This window comes from Lonchura striata, chromosome 1A (genome assembly GCF_050655825.1).
Source record: "Lonchura striata isolate lonStrDom1 chromosome 1A, ASM5065582v1, whole genome shotgun sequence".
In the NCBI taxonomy this organism is placed as follows: domain Eukaryota; kingdom Metazoa; phylum Chordata; class Aves; order Passeriformes; family Estrildidae; genus Lonchura; species Lonchura striata.
Genome location: NC_140741.1, coordinates 21,760,681 through 21,780,890, shown reverse-complemented (window position 1 = coordinate 21,780,890; position 20,210 = coordinate 21,760,681). Strand labels below are relative to the sequence as shown.

General features: G+C 40.9%; 1 protein-coding gene across 11 annotated transcripts in view; it reads left to right on the top strand.

The window, feature by feature from the left end:
- KIAA1549 (KIAA1549 ortholog) overlaps positions 1-20,210 on the top strand; it is a 141,327-nt gene that overhangs the window by 56,655 nt on the left and 64,462 nt on the right. For all 11 annotated transcript variants that reach the window (XM_021536598.3, XM_085569290.1, XM_085569286.1 and 8 more), the window contains exons 2-3: positions 11,348-14,032; positions 15,492-15,580. In XM_021536598.3, the coding sequence (XP_021392273.3) occupies positions 11,348-14,032; positions 15,492-15,580 (2,774 nt within the window). The remainder of the gene's footprint in view (positions 1-11,347; positions 14,033-15,491; positions 15,581-20,210) is intronic.

Here is a 20,210-nt window from a genome sequence, read left to right as displayed (position 1 = left end):
TTTCTTTTGAGCTCATTTCAGGTTCAGATAGGACTCTTCTGAACAGTAAGTTTCTTAAGACTGATACGCTATGGAAATTATCTGATCAGTGTTATTTCTTTATCCAGTGATACTGTGTATTTTAACATTATCTTCAATAAAAGTGGAAGTAGTTAATAACATGTGCAGTCATTTTCATTTCATTTTTGTTTGCAGACATTGTGTTGATAACCCAAATTTTTTTGAAAAATCAACAGAAGAAGCCTGCAATTATTTTAAATTGTGCTAAGCATGCAGTAAAGCAGAACAGCTGTTTGTTATCAGAAAGGGATCTGTTCTTTATCTTGAAAAATCATATCTATTTGCAAATTATAAGATGTGCATCAGTCTTGTCTCTACTTTGTGTTCTTACTCTTGAAAGTAACGTCACTATTCCCCATAAAACTGAACTTTCGCTTTCTCACAGTTCTGTCTCATTACAGATGTAACTGAATTTACTTCCTTCCTCTGGAAAATTTTGGAAGGGGAAGGGAAATGCTTTAAATATGTGCACCTTGTGGAGAACACTGCCAGCCCAGTTTTGATGCAGTGGTATTTTTTAAGTAGAAAGGTTGTAGCTATTTGTGGCATCAACCCCCAACTTCTAAATTTAGTTTAGAATCCAATGGGTGGCTATTTCAACTTCTAAACATAGGTTGTGGTGTCCTGAGGTGTGTCACATATGAAAGGAACCTGGTACTTCACCAGGTTCAGTGTGACAATATTTTGTTTAAGTAAAGAGATTGAATTAGGGTTGACCATGTCATAAACAGAAAAAACTCACATTTCTAAGTTTCTTGGGAATCTAAGGTGTATGTATTAAGGCTTCTAAAAACATTGGGTACTTACCTGAGGGGTCAGTAATGAAGGAACTCATCAGACTTCACTGGGTTTAAACTTCTATGTTGTCCCTAAAATATAGATCAGATTGTGTCAAAACAAATACCAAGGTCTGAATTCAAGAAAAGCCTGTATACTTCTTGTGACACCCTGCTTACTGTTCTGGATATTATTCTTTTTACTTGTCTTTGTCTTGGAGATTGTGCAGCCAGAATGCATCTCAGCCCTGTTTCCCAGTTGCTTTCTCCAGTGTGCATAGGAATGAGGCTGGTTTTAACCAGATGTGAGGTTCACCTGAGTAGCTTCTAAACCTGGCCCGGTTTTTTTCAGCAGAGACTTTTTTTTAACAGTGCCATGTGTGGTACATGGAGTAGTGCCTGTGGCCCTGTGCTTGATCAACGTGTGCTGCAATTTCCAGCCCTCGCTGTCTCATGTCTGTGGCTTTACTGAGCGGTAATGGAGGGAGTTTGGAATCTTATGCAGTCTTGCACCGTAGAGAAATGGAGGGATGAGATGACCCAGGGAGCTAAAGGGCCAGGAAAGGTCCTGTTCAGGACTTAGAAGGATAATTTCTTCAGTGTCATCATTTGCCTTGGTAACAATTCCCAGCCAAGCTAACGTGGTGCTGTACTACAGGATCTTGAGAAGTGTTGTCAGCCAGGGTGACATGTGTGCCATGATTGTTACTGAATGGGTCAGTCTGACTGTTCTTATCCACCTGTGTATGATACCTTGCCCACTTTTTTCCTCCTTGCTGCTTCAAGGTAAATATGTTTTCTTGCATGCCTCTAACAAATGTCAGTTATAACACAAACATCTTTCCTGAGCTGTGCTGTGGCTTCTTGGTTTTTTTAATGCTCAGTTGTTCTGAAATGTGTTTCAGTTGCTCTGCTGGTAGTCTTGCACATGAATGGATGCATTTCCCTAGATTGTTTCTAACTTGGCTGGTGTGTGCTAAGTTTTGGTAAGAACAGATTCTTTGTCTGCCCTTTTTATTGCTGTTTTTATGGTGTATTTCCCAATATATATGAATTAGAAAGTTTTACTTTGTGATGTTCCTGAAGAGATATTGTTCCTGTAAAACATGCAGATTACCCCATGAAGTAGGACTGTGAAATACTTTCCACTCCCATATACTTCTCTTGACAGTTATTTTGTTACTTTCCTGGTTCTTTTGTACAAATTCTAGTAAGAATTATGTAATCTGTGCTTAGATTCTCTTTTTGGATGATCTGTATATTCATTGTTTCCTCCAGCAGATCCTTTTATGGTTTATTTCTGCTACTTGTAGTAACATAATGTTTACTCTTTTTGTTGCTGTTGTTGTTGACTGAGGTTATGAAGTTTCTAGGGCCATGGAGAAACTGTAGTTCTTATTACAGGACAGTCTAACTGCCATGACTTGGAGGGTTCAGTATCCATAGCTTCTTTATGCTAAGTTTGAGGTGCCACATGACTCTAAAGCAATTAAGTGTACTAAGCAGAAGACTCACACCTTGGAATCCTGGGTATTTTAGTAGGTAGCTCTGATAATTGGTGTTGTCACAGCTTCATAAGCTTCTGTGCTGGGAAAAGAGGGTCTAACCTGTCTGGAGCTGGCAGAGCTGAACTCACTTGCGTTGCTCATGAAGTTGGTCCCAGGTCTGGAAGCTTAGGCAGCAGTAGCTCAGGATAACATGTTTCCAGCAGAGTGCTCTGAGAGCTTATATAAAGGCTGTTGGATTGCATTAAGGACGTGGAAGAAAAGGCTTTGGGCAAGTTTCATTTCTCTTCAGAAGAGATCTACTGCAGTTTCTTTACTTGTCATCTTTGGAGTGTTTTGCTAAGGAGAAAAGAACAAAAAGACAAGAATGAGTTGCTGAATCTTGAGATACTTGCACAGGAAAACATACTTGATAACATAATTATCCTTAAAGCCAGTGCAGTTCCAAAATCTCTAATAAGGATATCTGCACTGAATTTGTCTATGTTGTACATGGATGTCTATGTTGTACATTGTACTTAAGCTTGACAGCCTATAGAGAAGGTAATGTTTGTTTATTTTGGTTAAGTTCTTGCATAGGTCTTAATTGTTTGAAATAATACTTCTGTTGCCTTCTTTCTTATTTTCTAATAATTTTGCCTGGAAATTGTCTTCTGGAAGTTTTATGGGTATTAATTATGACAGAAGTTTGATCTTTGGTGTTAAGCAGTTGCTCTATTTATTACAGGATTTTTTTTTAATTTCTCTTTTTCCAAGTGAGGTCAGGGTCAATAACAATTGCACATTGTAAAGAAAAACTTAGGTAACCTCAAATTAACTGTACCTAAATGTACACAAGTACTTCTTGAATTTCTGTTCCATCTTTTTGAATGTCCCTTTTCTTTCCATGTTTTCAGCACTCTTTTGGTGAAACGCTTATTTTCAGCCTCAAAGGCTGGAGTAGCTGGGACTGTTCTGCTCTCTTTCCCAGCTTCTCTTTGAAATCTCCTTTTCCTGTGAAAATGCGTTGACAGATTCTCTTTCATGTGCCTTGATTTGCCAAGTGATACATGCTGCGAGTACCACTAAATGCCTTCATATCCGACTGTGCAGGAGATTTTTGGTATTATTTGCTTATTCATATACAACTGTTTGAAAAATTAAGCATGTACAGGCATATTGTTGCGATCTGGCCCCGGAGCAATGAAGTTGTTGTTCTGAGTTCAATACAGAGTGATGGTACCCTGCCAGCTGAAAATCTCATCTTCAGATTTTTCATCGTGCTTTTGTGTCAGTAGTGGAAGCCTTGTGAATTAGCCTCTCATAGGAGCTGCTTTTAGGTGCTGCAGGTTGTGACTTCCATTTATTCCTTGAAGTAACAGGATTTTGGAGCAGCAAGCCTGCTGACCTGAGCAACTTAAAACTCAGTCAAGGGTATTTTTCCTCTGTGGTAGAACAGCACAGTTAAGGATATGTGTCAATGAAGAGAGTCCCTGTGGATGACTGGGTTTCTAGGATACAGCGTATGATCTGTTTTAATTAGACAGTTACTCTTGTCTTCAGGCTCTCTCTCATTTCATTGCTTGTAGAGATTTTATACTGATAATGCAGTGTAAGAAGTAAAATTGTTTTAAGGATGTATTTTTTCTGCTTGTGTGCAAAATGCCACTCAGTGATCTGTCATCTGCAGTAAAAAAAGGGTAATAGAAATTTAATAGGTCTTTTCAAAAGCTTCCAGGATCTGCATTTTGGTGGACACTGCAGTGTTGAGTATAAACATAAAGCTTTTCACTAGTCATTCAGTTGGATGAAAACTGACACTGGCTGCTTAGAGACTAAAAATCAAGTTGCTGTGCAGAGAGCAATTAAAAGGAGAAAAAAAAAAAAAAGGAAAAAAAAAAGGAAGTGGGGGGAAGGAAAGCTTTTCCATTTTAAAAATGTGACCTGTTTATCCCAATGAGCAAATCTGATGAGAGTTTTTCTTAGAATTAACATTTGTAAAGTCAATTCAAGTTTGTGTGTGCTTTATCTCTAACATATGGCTTCCCACACAATGATGTCATGTACAACTAAGTGCCAAAAAAAGCGTGAATGCTCCCAGCAAACGCTACACTTTGAACATGGGTTTGATGTGCGGTTTCTGTGCCTGTGTGTGCGTGGCCAGACAGCCGGTCCTGTTAGAGCACTGAGCTCTGCACGAAGGCACTGCTGTCCTCAGCTCTGGGTGATGGTCTGCAGGGAGGCACAGTGGCCATGGAAGGCTTCTGTGTCATAAACATCTACTTTTCTCCCCTCTTAGATGTTGGAAAAGGAGCGAATTGTCACAGCTTATTTGCTTCAGAATTGTTCCAGAGAGGGACTGTCAGCTTGAGGCATCTTGGTGCTGTAAGAGCTTCATGCAGTTCCACAGGAGAGGATTTCTCTTGTGGAGATGTAGCCTTGGGATTTGCAGGTGTTGTGTAGGCACAGCAAACTGTTCTGTGCATAGGCTTTGTTCCCAGCCCACTTCTTAGCTGAGTCATGGTTTTCCCAAGCTTGCAATAATGTTTGGGAGGTGGATATCACTTTGTGCTTGTGTTTAAAGAGTGGATGGTGGGGTGGCTCCCTCTGACCCCCTCTGTATATTCTTCTGCCCTTAATGCCCCATCTGGTGGTCTGCTTCTAACCTTCTGTTACAGAAAGCTTTCCTTGGGTTGCACGGCTTTTGATCTCTCTCATGCAAAACAATGTGTTACAGTGGTATGAAATAAAGAGAAGCTGTGGGTTCTTTTTCTTTTAGTCTACCATTTACTGTAAATTACTACAGGGTCCTGTTCTGCTTCAGCAGTAGCTATGTTAGGAAGATTCCTGAATCAGAGCACAGATCACAAGTTTCCTCTTGAGCTCTTCCATTGGCCATGCAGTGGAAGTTGGAATCTCAGACTGCCTATGGTTACTAGCAAATGTCCGAAGGGAAATTTTGAGGGTGGCTTTAATGTTGGAGAAGGAAAAAAATGTCAGTGCCGGTGCCTGCTATTACAGGCTAATTGGTATTGACTGTCAAATATAACAGTTCATGAGGACTTTGTAGTGTATATTTTGACTGGAGTGTGAAATGCAGTTAGGCTGCCTTCTAAAACTCTTTCTTTACAAAGCCTTCATAACTCTGCTGGCCAGCAGGCACGGGTTTGTCTTTGCCCCTATGTGCTTTGGTGCACGTTTTCTCCTCATACAGAGATGGAAGCTTGTGCTTATTTGCTGTGCAGCAGGGGGAGCTTCTTGTCTACTTGCACCTGGGCAGCAGCTGAGCATCAGCTGTGCATGTGGGTGAAGAATGACTTTAAGATGTTCCTCTACTTTTTTGGCTACATATTCAAACCTGAAATACGTAAAAGTGAGCATGTGTGTACCTAGACACTCACTTTGCCTGCTGCTTCCTAGTAACACTTATTATCCTCATAATACAGATTTTTCTGTCAAGAAAATTTTTCATCAGCTGCAGTGAGAAAGAGGGCTGAGACAGCATAATTTTTCAATTTCATTACTTTCTCTTTCTTTTAGCCTTTCAGGTGGTACAAGCAGCTTCAATAGTTACCAGATTCTCATATGAATTTTAAATGATGAGGGATTCTTTTACAGTAAGAAAATCAACATCTTTGGTGCACTGGGCAGGGGTGCAGCATATGCTCCAGGGAACAGAACCGTCCAAAATCTGCATGGAGCCCCACAGAGCAGCTGTGAGCTGGAGCTTGGGAAAGGAGGGACAGTTCAGGCTCCCATTCCCTCCTCTGCCTGGCTTTTGTGTGCCAGGGGTAATTATTATCACTGTTCAATTCATGCTTAATGCCTCCCAGAGAAGAAAGCAGACAGCTTTTTGTCTGCACATGCTTCTGTGACTGGTATTTTCCTAAGAAATTTAGTTAGAGTCTTACACAAGGGAACTATTTAAATTTTTTGCAATGACCTAATGCATACAATACATACAAGCTCTTTTGGTGGGAGCTGTACTAAATGCTGTTAAATAAATTAGGAAGTTATTAAGTTTTAAGCTGTAGAAGGAAGAGGTAAGATTTTTTTTCAGATACATTTTTTTCTATCATCCTTCCTACCCTTGGGTGGTCTTGAGTCCTACACTGCATTCAATTTCCTACTTCCCATTTCTTGAAGAATAAGTTAAAATATATGTTATCAGAAGCTTCCCTTAAATGGGATATGCTGCTCCATCCCATAATCAGGTAAATGTGTCAAGTGGTGAATAGTCCTAGTAAGCTCATAACTTTAATTTTAATGATTTGGGAGCTCCTGTTACATAGTTAGTCAGGAATTTTACTGTAATATTTGGAATGTATGTAGCACTGATTGCCTTTCTACCTAAAATGCATCTGTTTGAAGCAATGGGCAGCAATAAAAGTAATTTTTCTCCTTGCCTTAAAAACATAGCTACTAAAAATTTAATTTTGTTTGTCATTGTGTTGGTAAACAGAAGAATTTTTAAAGTGATACATGTTTTGAACTGTTTTGCTGCTAGTCTGCTGGCATTTTCTGTTGTTTGCAAACTTTATTAGTCATAACTTAGTTTCTCAAAAATAATTGAACAAAAATTACTGGTTCTATTGTTAAGGTTTAATTTTTATTACAAGTAAAGATTCCCTGTATTTGTTGTCGTGCCTGTACCTGTCTATGGTTTAACATCTTGATAATATAGAAAATTACTGACTTTTTTAGTAAATACTGGGAATTGTGGTAGTGTACAATTGCAATGTCTTAATAGCAGAGTGCAGAAAAATTATGCAACTTTTTTGAAGTCACATAAGGCATCAGTGACAGAGGTGGGATTACATCTGGATCCTACATTTTTAAAATACATGGAAGTATATCTGTTATAAATTAAGAATATAGAACATATATTAATATATAGAGCATATCAGTATACATGTATATTATAGAAAACATCCTTTCTTTTCTTTATTATGGGTTATAGAACAGACATTACTTTTTAGCACTGCAGCTACAGGAAGGATGCAATCTGCATCCCTCTAATTGCTATATGGAAAAACAGCTAGTCTAGTTTCTGGTTTACGAACTATGTGTAGTTTTTTGGTGTGCAGACATGGTATATTTTTGTCACCAAAGAACTCTCTGGATTGCAGCAGTCCTTTTCTGTAGTCGTGAGAAAGTTCTGTCCTTCCCAAATGCACATGTCTGCAGCAGCCTTAGCAGGGCACGGCTGTGCTTCTGTAATTTCGGACTTGGCAGTTTCAGGGGTCGCTCTGTTCAGTGACAGGTTTCATTTCTTGTGATTTGCTTGTGATGCCAGCTAGTTTTGGGGGGCAGCAGGAGCAGCAGAGAGCTTGGCACCCCAAAGCCACCAGCAGATTTCCTGTGTTGTTGCTCCTCCCATGTCCCAGTGTCATTGTCTGAGTTGTGGCATTGTACCGGTGCCATCTGTGACTCCTGTGGCCCCTGCCACTAGTGCTCGCCTTTCCTCGCCTTTGCTGGAGCTTGGGATCACAGCTTTGTTCCCTAAGCTATCTATTCTTTCTCATAATGTTATCAGCCTGGTGAAGTTTGGCCTGTCTGATGCAAGCCCATCTGAAGGGGACCGGGGAACCGTCACCCAGCAGCAGCAGCAGCTGTGCAAACAAACAAGTCAGCGTTGATACTCATCAATAGCTTTGTGCAGCCGTGGCACTGAGATGCAGCAGAACAAGTGCAATCTGTCTGCTTCCTTTGTCCCACGGCACAGCCAGAGCGGCCACTCTGCGCTGATGAGGCCGATTGTCATGCTGTGCTGTGCCTTTTCCTCGTTGCTTTTTTCCTTTGCTTTTCCTGCCTCTTTGTGGGCTGTCGGGCTGCTCCCAAACACATCTGCCACGCGTCCCATCTGCTCTCCCCGAGAGGCACGCTCAGTCCTGACAAGCGCTATTCAAGGGGCGCGCTGTTCTGTGGAGCTGGCAGAAAACACTAATTTGTATTATTAATGGCGTATCACTAATGTTCCCTGCTTCTAAAACACTGAGAAATTAAATCGGGTGGAACATCAACTTGTAAACTTGCTGGTGGGTTTTTTTCAAAATCCTACATGCATAGGTGAATTTTTTCCATTTCCACTTAATGTAGGTAACAGTGCTCTTACTTTGTCTTGGAGCTTGTAACTTTTTCAAGACACTGTGTTTTCCTTCAAAAAAAGGAACCATTTTTTCAGAAGTTGTTCTATTGTTCTATTCTGTTCTATTCTTTCCTTCCTGGCATCAGGATGTAAGATTCTTTACATTAAGAGGCAAGGCACAAGTGTGTGATAAAATAATTATTTACTATTCCTTTTGTCTTTCAAAGAAAAAATATTATTGGACTATCCAAAAAAGTTTTAAAAAACATCCTAAACTCAGAAAGAATTTAAAGTCTTGCCTGCTCTGCATGCCTGTTGGACAACTTAGGGTTATGCACTTAGCTCTTCAGAACATCTTTTCGGTGACCTTTACTTCCAGCAGGATCTTGCCATGTGCCAGCTCCCCTGTCAAGTTGAACAAAAATAAAGTAGCTCTCAGCGGGTGAAGGAAAAAGATAGTGCACAGCATAGGCAGAGATACGCAGTAGAGTAGTTTTTGTGGAATCACCTCTTTGAGTCAAAGATTTGTGGAGTTACCTGATCAAAAGTTACTAATTAGTGTTCTTATTCATCTCTCTCTGGTCATATTAATTGTCAGCTGTGTTTGCCGTGCTCATTATGTTGAAGCTGTCACAGCTGCCTTGTGTTCTGCTGCAGAGATTTACAAATTAAGGCTGTGGTGAACAAGGAGTAATTTTCCCTGTTACCATGTTTGTCTGCACTATGGAATTCACTGTAAGCAAGGGTTAGGTGTCCAAAGTACCAAGCTGGGCAGGATTTTACAGGGCTGCCTGAAAGGAAATGCACATGCATGTAGGAAGAGAATTTATTCATTTTGACAGTGTTTGTTTCACAGCCTTGTTAAGTCTTCCTTTAGTAACTCCCTGCTTACTCAGAATGTCACAAAGAGAAAAGTAAAGGTTGGAAGCATAAGTAAAAAAAAAAAAGAATGAGGCCCGGGAGGCTTCTACCAATGAAAAAAAAGTTGAGCAACTTTTGGTCAACTGGCAGAGCTGTGTCAGGGTACATTTTGGTTCTGTGCTTCTTGGAAGCTAATTTGTCTGGTACTCATGTTAACTCCTTGTGAAAGGTGTTATTCCATGGTGGCTGCACTGTTCTTCACTGTGTTGTATTCAGGAATCTGACCTCTGTTGAAGAGGTTGAGGATGGACTTGTTTACTTGTCTTATATAGCTTTTACGAGAGTATTTTTTCTTGTCACTTTGTTCTTCACCTGAGAGCATTGTAAGGCAGTATATTTTATCATCATAACCCAGCTAAGCATCATAAAGCTGCTAATGCCTAACAGTGAGTTTGTGGAGGGAAAAAATGGATTGGGACTGCTTGAGAGAATAGTATCTCTTATCTTGCAAAACATTGTTCATGGAATTTGTAATATAAAGGATATAATCACAGCATTCACTTAGGTGTGATCAGTAGTAAGCATTAGCTCTCCTAGTTGTGCTTTTCACATCAGCATCTTCAAAATTTATCAAGTTGGTGTGTCAGCACTTGAAAAGTTGTGTCAAGGAGTTTAGCAGACAGACCAGGGAGAAGGGGATAAGAACAGCAGTTTATCACCTCTGAAAGTGGTGTTAGACACTGAGAAACAGATAGGTGAGCTATTCCTGCAGGCCTTTCTGTGGGTTAGTGAGTTAAGGCACCCATTAAAGGTTTACAGATGTAGTTGCAGTTGAGCTGTGTACTGTATCATTTGTCCAGTGCTTTGTAATGTGTATGCTTGTTTTTACATTAACGGGTCCCTGGTGGTTTAACTGATGTGATTCCTGCCCCTCCATCCTTGTTAATGTGTGTTGCCAGTGGGTTCCAGCAGCACTGCTTGGACATCCCATACAAAAATAGGGTGAGCAGGCGTGATAGATAACTTAAAGATGAATGCTTTGTGTGTACCCTTGAAAACTATTCTGCTGCAATTTTCTGTGATTTCCTTTAAAAATTCAGCTCTGAATGCTATTCATCCAATCTCAAGATTTCAGGAAAGTAATCAGCCTTTTCTCTGCCAAATTCATCTGTGCTTGGAAAAGCTTCTATACAGATCTGCTCTGTAACCCAAGAATGCTTTTTGTGAGAGAGGACAGTATTTTGTTGAAATATGTGGTGAATTCTCAACTTTTTCTCCTCTGTGTTTGAACCTGGCCATTACTACTTGAGCTCTGCAAGCTAGAGGAGTGAAAGCTTTATTACAGGAGGCGTATAAAGAGAACTGTGAATAAATATAGCAATTGTGTAATGAAGCAATTTGTCAGTGACTGCTAACAGGCCAGACTTCATATGAATGGTGGATAATGTAAAAATAACATGTTACAAACATGTCACAACATGTTAGCAAATTCTTCCTGTTGATATCAGGTCCACATTTGTTTTATGAAAAAGGGAACCCCTCTTCATCTCTCGTGTCACTTATTTCTGATATGAGGGGGAAGATTTGATCCATGAAACAGAGTAGGTCTTCTTGTGGCCTTAATACTAAGAAAGAATAAAATCGGAGGAAATTAAGGGATACTACAGGAGAGCAAAAGACCTAAAATTATGTAGATTTTCCCCTGCCTTGTTCTTTGTTACCCTTTCTAGTGTGTTTGCTTTGCGAGACCACTAGTTGCCATGTAGTGTAACCTTGCACGGGTAAGAGGGAGATACTTTCTGCTCCTCCATGAGTCTTACTGGAGTGTTGCTGTAGAGACATATCAGTGCTTTGAGAGGAGCTTGTGTTGTCCTGTTCATTTCCAAGGAATGGAATTTCACAAGAAATCTTACTATTTGTGCTGACTTGCTTGTGGAGGGTTTTTACTTTGTCTTCGCCCTTGAATTTTGGGCAGTTGTCTCCAGAAATATTCTGTGTGAGGTTTGCTCATGGCAGTCTTACTGCTTGTGCTGATCTGTTTTGTTTTGGCTTTTGTTTTTCTCTCCCTCTTGATTTAGATGAGACATCTTTGGAACAGCAGAATTTTTCCTTTTTCTCAATGATGCATGAAAGCATATCAGGCAGCAGGACACAAACGGCCTTAGAAAGGAGTACTTTGGAGTCCCAAGAAAGTAATTTGCTTCAAACAGTTTTATCATCAGTTACCACTTCCTTTGATGGGACTTTACTTCGCCAAGAAGAAACAGCCATGATTTCAGAAGGGAGAAGTATGCCACCGTTGGTAGATGTCTCTGTAACGAGCAATGAGGCATTCCTAAGTGATGATGAATTTATTAGCTCCTTTTCAAAGGCACAGTGGACTCCTCCTGTGAAGTCTTTTGCAGTTTTAACAGATCATCACTCAGTTAATACAGTAGAGCCATCAAGAGAAATGTTAGAAACTGTGTTGCTAACACCTTCATTATCTGTCCTTTCTTCACTGTATGATATCTCAGAAACGGCACAGCAGAAGACTTCGTCGAGTGCTGTTTCTGAACGCACCTACACTCTTATGGAGCTAAAGCCTTTTGTACCAGATCCTGAAATATTAACAGCAAATAGAGACTTGCTGTTGTACCCTCCAAATACAGCTGTTCCATTCACTTCCATTCCTTCTGACACAGGAGTTGTGGCACAGGAAAACAGTAATGCAAGTTTAGCAGCTCTGCCTTTTGGGGGTGCTTCAGAAGGATCTCCTCTCCATCTCAAGCTGCTGGGTGAAACCAGCCCTGGGGCCCCAGATGCCACAGCACAGCGTGCAGACCTGTATGGTGATGTTTACACCTATGTGAGTAGCCAGGCAGCAGAACTTCTCAGTCAAAGGACTTACCCCACTCCAAGCATTCCCTGGCCCACACCAGCTTCAGCAGCCAGTGCTGAGCCTGCTTTTTATCCTATTAGTCTTCCACTTGTGTCTTTCCCTCTTGATTCAGTTGCCATTTCCATGAACTCTAATACAGTTCTTAATGCCAGCCTGTTTACACATGGGTTCTCCACTACAACACCAAATTTGCCTGCTGGTTCAGAAATACCAAGTCAATCAGAGCTTGTCAGTGAGCTCAAGAGTCCAGTGCCTTTCACGAGATCATACAGTTACTGTCTCTATTGTGACTCAGAAGTTTCACTTCTGCCAGAAGCAGGCTTTGCCCCAGAACATGATGTGGGCTCAGGCGATTATGTTGAAACTCTGTCCATCAAAGCCTCTGAAGTACAAGGCATAACTGCATTTACAACTATAATTACTGATGGGTATGAATTAGAGGAACCTACACCTGAGATTTTTGATACTTCTTTTCCATCAAGACCAGTTGTTTCACTTTCTTCCAGATTCGCAGAAATCCCTGACTCAAGCATGTTTTTATTAAGCACTACAGACACTAGAACACCTATAACAATATCTCCCTCCTTCCATCAGCTCCCTGGGGAGACATCACTGAACATCTCTGTTTCCCAGACTCTCCCTGTTCTGGAAACAATTTCGGTGACTCCAAGCACTTATGTAGAACTTCCTGGTGCCACCACTGCTCTGTTGGACTCTACCATCGTCCCCAGTGAGCCAGTCACCTCGTTTGCAATCAGTCGGACAACCTTGCTGGAACTGCCAGAATTAATGCCATCAGAATCCATGGTTTTGCTTGGCAAAACATCTACAAGGGATGAACTATCTTTAAATATTTCAGATTTTTCATCCGATCTTTTATCAACACCATTTCTTATTGAATCGAGTTACTTGTCTTTATCACTGACCATGCTAAATTCTTACTCTGTCATGCAAAGTGATTTATCAACACTGTTACCTCAGACCCTGTTGACTGGGACATCAGTACTTCCTGAGGATGTTACCAGCTGGGACTTAGCTACCACTGTCAGCTCTGCCACTGATGCTGAGGTTTCTCAGTTACATCTTGGCCAAACATCATACTTTCTTTCAAATGCATCGTCCCTTCCAGATGCACAGGTTCCTGAAATAATGCCATCATCAGATTTTCACTCGGAGTCATCCGTGTTTCTGGAAACATCCTCGGTACTGCCAGTGGGCTCTGAAGTTGTGTTTACCTCAGCTGCCACAGGAGCTACCTCTCAGTTGGAGCCTTCACTGTCCATCTCTCACTCTGTGGTTCCTACCCTGGTGCTACCCACTTCTGACACCCAGTCTGTTACCAGCAGCCTCTTGCTCAGTGAAACAAATCTGATCTCTTCGTTTACTACCTTTCTGGCAACTCCTGTCTTAAACATATCTTCATCTCTACTTTCGACTGCTCTGGGTTCTGATGAGGATATTGGTGCTACAGTTAACCCCACGCTGCTTTTAACATCTGGCAGCAGAGGCAGTGTCCCCACAGCCCTTCCTCCCACAGACCCTGACAATCTCGCATCAGATGCCGACACCATCAGCGTAATGCCCTCTCCTACATTATCTCTGTTTGTGACCTCTTCCTTTGCTCCCACACAATTTCCTCTGACTGCCAGCCCTCCCCCTGGACATGAAGTTCCATCAGGAAGCAGTGTAACTGCTGGTGCTGATGCATCAGCTCCTTTCACCACTGCCAGCAGTGCTAAAAGCAGCCCAGGGACATTCTCCTCCACCCCGCTGAGGACCACTACTCCATCTGAGGTGGTGGCTGTGACCTCTGCTGTGACTACTACCAGGCAGCCATACATCTGCGACATCACCGTTCCCGACGCCTACTTGGTCACTGCAGGTAAGATACTCCCAACATTTTCATTTTGGCTTTCAGAAGCCACTGTAATATGACCCCCTAGCTAAATTGCAGATTTTGGATTAACTAAGTGAACTTTATGGCATAAATTTAGACAAAGAGCTGTAAAAGCATTGATTTATCATTTACTGTTAAAAATAATAGAGTTCACTTGGATAAAGTCCATTGTGAGAGAGCGTTACAAATACATTGCACTGCACAGAGAATGAAATTGTCCTCAAAAATTGCTGATACAAGTGTGCTGAGTTAGAGGCTGCTTTATCATTTGATTGATTGTAAATGAATGTTACTGTCATGGTACTGTTCTGCCAAACTGCAATGTTCTGACTGAGTAAGTTTCTCCTTTCAGTTGTTGCTGATGTTTATTAAAAAATACCTGCATGTGAGGTAATGTAATATGTAAAAGGAGAATTGGTTTAAAAAATGTTTTGGTTTTGCAACCATGTTTATAACTTCACCTTACTAGCTTATGTTTGTACCTTACCTCCTCCCATACTTACTTTCAGTTGGATTTGGTGTGTTTGTAACCAGAAAAAGTGACATTAATGTGTTTCAAAATTAATCATCTTAGCATCTGTATTTGCTTTTCTGGTATTTTCCTGTCTCTTCCTAGCTTGTTAACAAAACAGTGCCAGCAAACTAATCCAGGGCAGCTGCAGAAGTGCTGCATATTCATGCTGAGCAATATTTGTTACTCGTAAGGCTTAGTTGTGAGATATAAAGCAGAATGAGCATAATCTCATCCTCCACATATGTAGGTGATCTAGCTATGCTAGTGATGAGGAAGACTTTCTTAAAATGTAATTTGAGTACTTTTGTAGGCAAGTTACTGATGGAAAGTAAATGCAGGATGACAGCACAACACTTTTCAGTTGTTTGCATAACCCACAGTCACGGTGTCAAGTGTGACTGTAACAGACATGACATCCATTGGGATGTGGGGATTTCAAAGCTCTTTCTTACTCTGTTGATATCCCTTTCATTAATTAATGTCATGTTTGCTTACTTTTTATTTAAGAGAAAAGCAGATGCATATTTTCTGTGGCTTTTTTCTGACCTTACCTGCATTCCATGCATTGCCTACAAAAACTTTTAACTGTGTTGTAACAGCAGACTCACACTGAGACTGAATATGCTGCTACTTTCCCATTTGAATGCTGCAGTGGATCTTCAAAAGTGTCTTTTATCAGAATGCTAGACATTAGCTGTGGAAAAAACAAAAGAAGATAAAATAAACTTACAGTTCCTTAAACTTTACAGACAGTCACTCTTTAGGATACAGTCACACCTTGTCCCCTGTCCTTGTTGTTCATCTTACCTGTTTGATGCAACTGATCTCACTACCTGCTTTTTCTTGCAATGTGCAGTTGAAAATGCAACTTTTATTAAAAACTTAAGAGCTGAAGCTAAAAGGTATTTTCTGACTGACATTAATTTCTAGTGCTGGCCCGAAGAGCTGTTCTACGAAATGTCAGTGAATCCATCAGAGAAGTGCTCAGAGTTCAGTTCAGGAGATCGGTAGAGCTAGAGGTAAGTGGTATGAGGTGTGTAGACATACTCTTTGATCAATGTAATATGGTAGGTAGCTTTTAGTTCAAAAGCTAAAACAGTAATTCAAACAGTCCATAGATACTGTATCAGAGATAGCTTTATTTTATTTTAACTTAAATGTTAGTCATGTTTTTGTTGGGTTGTTTTTTGGTTTTTTTTTTAATGTGAACATGATGTCAACTTTTTACTTTTAGAATGCCATCATTTTCTAGGACAAACCTCCCTTGGCTTTGCTAGAGGTGAGCCAGCAGTGTCTAGAATTTACTGCTCACTCCTTTGCCTGGTGAATTGAAATGAACTTTAACCCTTCAAAATACCTGTTAAGCAGGTCTGTTTGTTCCTCTAGATGATTACATACTTAGCACTTTAAACAAAATGAAACTTTCTGCACAGCCTTGTGCTATTTTATATTATAAGCGAGACCATCAACACTTGCAGGGGAGGTGGTGGAATCCCAAATGCCTGATTTGTCAGGTGAAAAAGGTAGGGGGAAGAAATCAGGTGTGCAATAGTAAGATGTTATATCTAAGCCTTCAGGTAGGTGTAACATCTGTCCTTATTCCCCTTACAGGAATAACTGTACCCTTGGAGTTTTCTGAAAACTTTCTCTGCTTTGGTATTCAAGGAATTATCTTTGAACAAGATTTCAATATTATTTTCCAATTTCCAAGTGATTGTCTAGTTGAAATAAGGGTTAAAGGCTTTGTTCCCCACCTCTGTCTCAAACCCTGAGAGGAAAAGATAGAGGGGTACATGGGGGTACCTTTGTTGTATAACCAGATACTTCAGTGGTGAGGAAATGCTTCACTAGAATTATTGGGGTAGATGATATTCAGCTGCATTTGCGGTCTTGCATGTCTGTATTCATCTAGTAGTCAGAGCCCAGTACCAGATGATCTTTTGTGAGTCAGTTGATCTCATTTTTGTTCTGTAGGTAAGTGGCAGTTCATTGAACAAAACTTGCATTTCTCCATGCACAGAATTACTTGGTGCCTTTAATTTTGGCATCTCCCATGATCACTGCACTCGGTGATTAAACTCCTGTCTGAAATTTGAGCATGTACATCTCTACTTCTCAGTCAAGATAGGAGTGTTATAAATTCCTGCCAAATTTCAGCTACAGTGAGCTGGCTCTGTAAACTGTGGGTAGTTTATGTCCTTCTAACAACACCTGCTAGTGAGCTACTTAGATTTTTTTTTTTTTTTTTAATATATAAAAGAGATTTTTCTTCTGGTTTATAGATCATACCTTCAGTTTGTGCAAACTGGAATAGTCAAAAAGAAGTTAGATGTTCATAATGATAGAAACACACTTAATTTTCAGTGACCTTACATATCTCATTAATATGGAAGTTCTTACATTCTCACTGTTAATAGCAGTAGGAGAAAATCCGTTAGCTAATATTTGAAGGTTAATTGGAACAAACATTTGATATCTCACTTTATATTTTTCCCTTTTAATTCCTGCCTTTCATGCCTGCTATTGCCTTGTAAAGCTCTCAATAGGAGAAAGCTTCTAAGGAGTCCTAAGGTTTCTGAGAAGTAACTGTTTTTATAATTAATGCAGCTGATCCAGCTTCATCCTTTGGAAAATCTTTTTTATCTAAAGGCAAGACATCTTTGCTGAATCAGTTTTGCTTATTCTAGAATGCTGCTATCATATGGGTTTTGCACTAAAAATAATCACTAGCAAATATGTTTTCACCTCTAACTGTGGAATACTAACAGAACTGTTGGTTTGAAAAAGAGCTGTCTATAGGAGCAGTATGTTGAGTGGTGATGTAATGCAGTATTTTAAACAGTATTTCTCTGTCTTGCTAAACTTAATTAATCAAACAGACCTGACTTTTGTTAGATGACAGTACTCTAGAAACCATGTGTGTGTTTGCAAGTTATGGTAAAGCAGTGCACTTCTCTAAGATGCTTTGTTACTGTGTCTCTTATTACAGCTCACAGATGTTCCCTCACTGTGATGTAATGTACAGTAAAGCAGGGGACAGTCCAGTTAAATTTAACTTTGTAGTAATGTATGCTTTAAAAATAAAATCAATGGCAGTGATGGCTATAACTGCTGCTCACTTTAAATAAGAAGCAAGTTTAGCAGTGAAAGGAGGATTAAAGCATTTTTTGCCCTCAACTTTTTCAATTGAAACTTTGGTCTCTGCTACTTTATTGTTTCAAGCATTGTGAGTTGCTGAAGTGGAAAAAGGAGGAGGCAGAATCCTGCCAAATGAAAAACACTTCTGTTACTTTTTTTCTCTAGACAAATCCTTACAACAAAGTGAGAATAACCAAAAATTGCAAATTTTTTTCTGGTTGGTCTCAGCATATTGCATCTGTAAAAGAAAAAGACCCCATTGTCTGAGTAAGAGTAATTTTAGTCAATACTCTGTAATGTAAAGCTTATGACACTTGGGTAGGATCTGTTAAACAGTGTTCTCTTGACTTGACTTGCACTGGGGTGTAAAATAAAATAGTGTTGGCAGCGACTCACTGCCAGGACCCCTGGTGCCATTAAGTTCATGCCAACAGGAAAAGGGTTTTTGCCAGCCTCCTTTGTGCTTGGAAATTTTATCATGCATTTGTGCATTTTTTCCTTAGCCACTTGGTTGTTGTATTTAATGTGGGTTTGGTGGTGTGTCCTTAACATACTGGCTCCTATAATCCCAAATCAGTGAACTCTGCTTCCAGAGTGTGGAGTTCAGGTCATTGCCAGGTAAATGCTTCTTTCAAAGATGCCACCTTGTGGGTTTGCACTGGCTTCATTTCTGCTTCACCACTGCTGAAGTTGTGGCTGGTACTGTAGAAGGGTGTAAAACCAGTGAGAACTGTTGCCTCAGGATCCTAACGTGTGTAGAAGCAGAAGCTTTATTGTATTTTTAAGACCTGTGAGCCTTTGCATCTTCAGGAAGTTAAACACCTCTGCAGGCTTTTTATAGGATTCTTAATAAGGTGGTGGTGAGAAAATCAGTTGTTGATACTTTCTGCCAGACGTTTACAGAGCTTAGTACAGTGGAGTGTAGGCATGGATTAGGTTGTGTGTAGAGTTGTGTTTGCACTGTATATCCCCTCATAATGGTTTGTCCCTCCATATCCCCTCTTTGTACCTGTTTGTCCATCCCAGCTTTCCCATCAGTACCTGTATGTCCATCAAACCCCAACCCATCCCCCTGTCTCCTCCCAGGTGATGAGTCCATCACCTGGTGACCATTCCCCTTTGTCCAGATCCTTCCCCCAGGGTCACCAGGTAACTGGACCCTGGCTGGGACTCCTCCTTGACCCCTCCTCAGTGGTCACTCTGAGGCCTTGCCCCCCGAGAGCTGCTCCCATGTCCTTCCCCTGTTGGCTGCTCAGTTTTCCCCACCCCCCTGTATTGGCTGCTCTGGGCAGGGACCTCTCTCTCTCTCTTGCTCTGGAGGCCCTTCGAGGTCAGATGTGGCCTGGGATCTCTCCAGGCCCTCATTAAACTTTGGAACTAATCCTGAGGGAGAGCACCTCTTTCCTTTGCTTGTGGGACCAGCTCGTCTTTGGACTCACGTGGGAGCTTCTCCAAGCCCCCTGGGATCCAAGGAGAAGTTCCTTCCCTCTGCCCGCCTCGCCCCTGCCCAGCTGGCCGGGCTCCACAGGGGATCTGTTCCCGTGGATTTGAGGGAGAGATGCAGCAGGTGTGGCAAAGGTACATCTGATCAAGTATTTTAGCAGACAATAATCAATAACATGCTTAGGAAACATCATAAGGAACAAAGAAAAGATATATAGTCATGGTTTTCCTGAATACTCCTCTGGCTTCTAGTACACTACTACTTTCTGTAGTGGATGTGCTCTCTCTTGTGAGGGTAGCTTGGAATGAGATGGGTTGTGTCCTGGGAACAGCAGAGCTGGGTTAGTCATTGCACTTTGAAGCAGAGATAGCTTAACTCTAGGTGTTGTAAGAGTTCTCTGCTTCTGCTAAAGGTTTCTGCTTCTGCAGTGGAGGTGGCTCCAGACTGCACATGGAATTTTGTGTGCTTTTCTGGCCCAAATTTCTTATATTTTAATATAAGAAATTCATGCTTGTGTACTTGGAGAGCAACACTCAAATGCGATGGTTCAGCCACCTAATTTGTTAGCATCTAGCTGTCCTGGCAGTCGAGGTCAAACTCCCAAGAGAGTTGGATGGATGGGTGGGTTTGTGAACCATTAGAGCTATGCAGCTATTCTCATCCATGAATCATGATTCCAGAGTCATGAGCTGTGCTCATCTCTCCTAGATAACTTTGTAGACTTCCCTGTGAGTTAGCTTGTAGATAGCATCATGCTGTCATGGCTCTGTTATTTCTGTCATATGGATTAGGCTGAAGAGAGCTAATTGTAGACAACCCTGCAATATCTCAAGCAGAAACAGCTGTTGTTTTGACTTGTAGTGGTTCTAATCTGCCTACCTCAAAATTACTGTTAAAAGTGGATTTTTATTTTGGATGTCCATTCTGGAGTTGCTGTTGCTTTTATGATGCAGTGAAGTACAGAAGGGAACTAGTGTTAGCTGTTAAGCTGAAAAAGTTAATTCCAAGGCTGCTTTCCTGGTGTGTGTGGTGCGGTGCAACCAGTCAGAGATGGAGGCAGCTGAGTT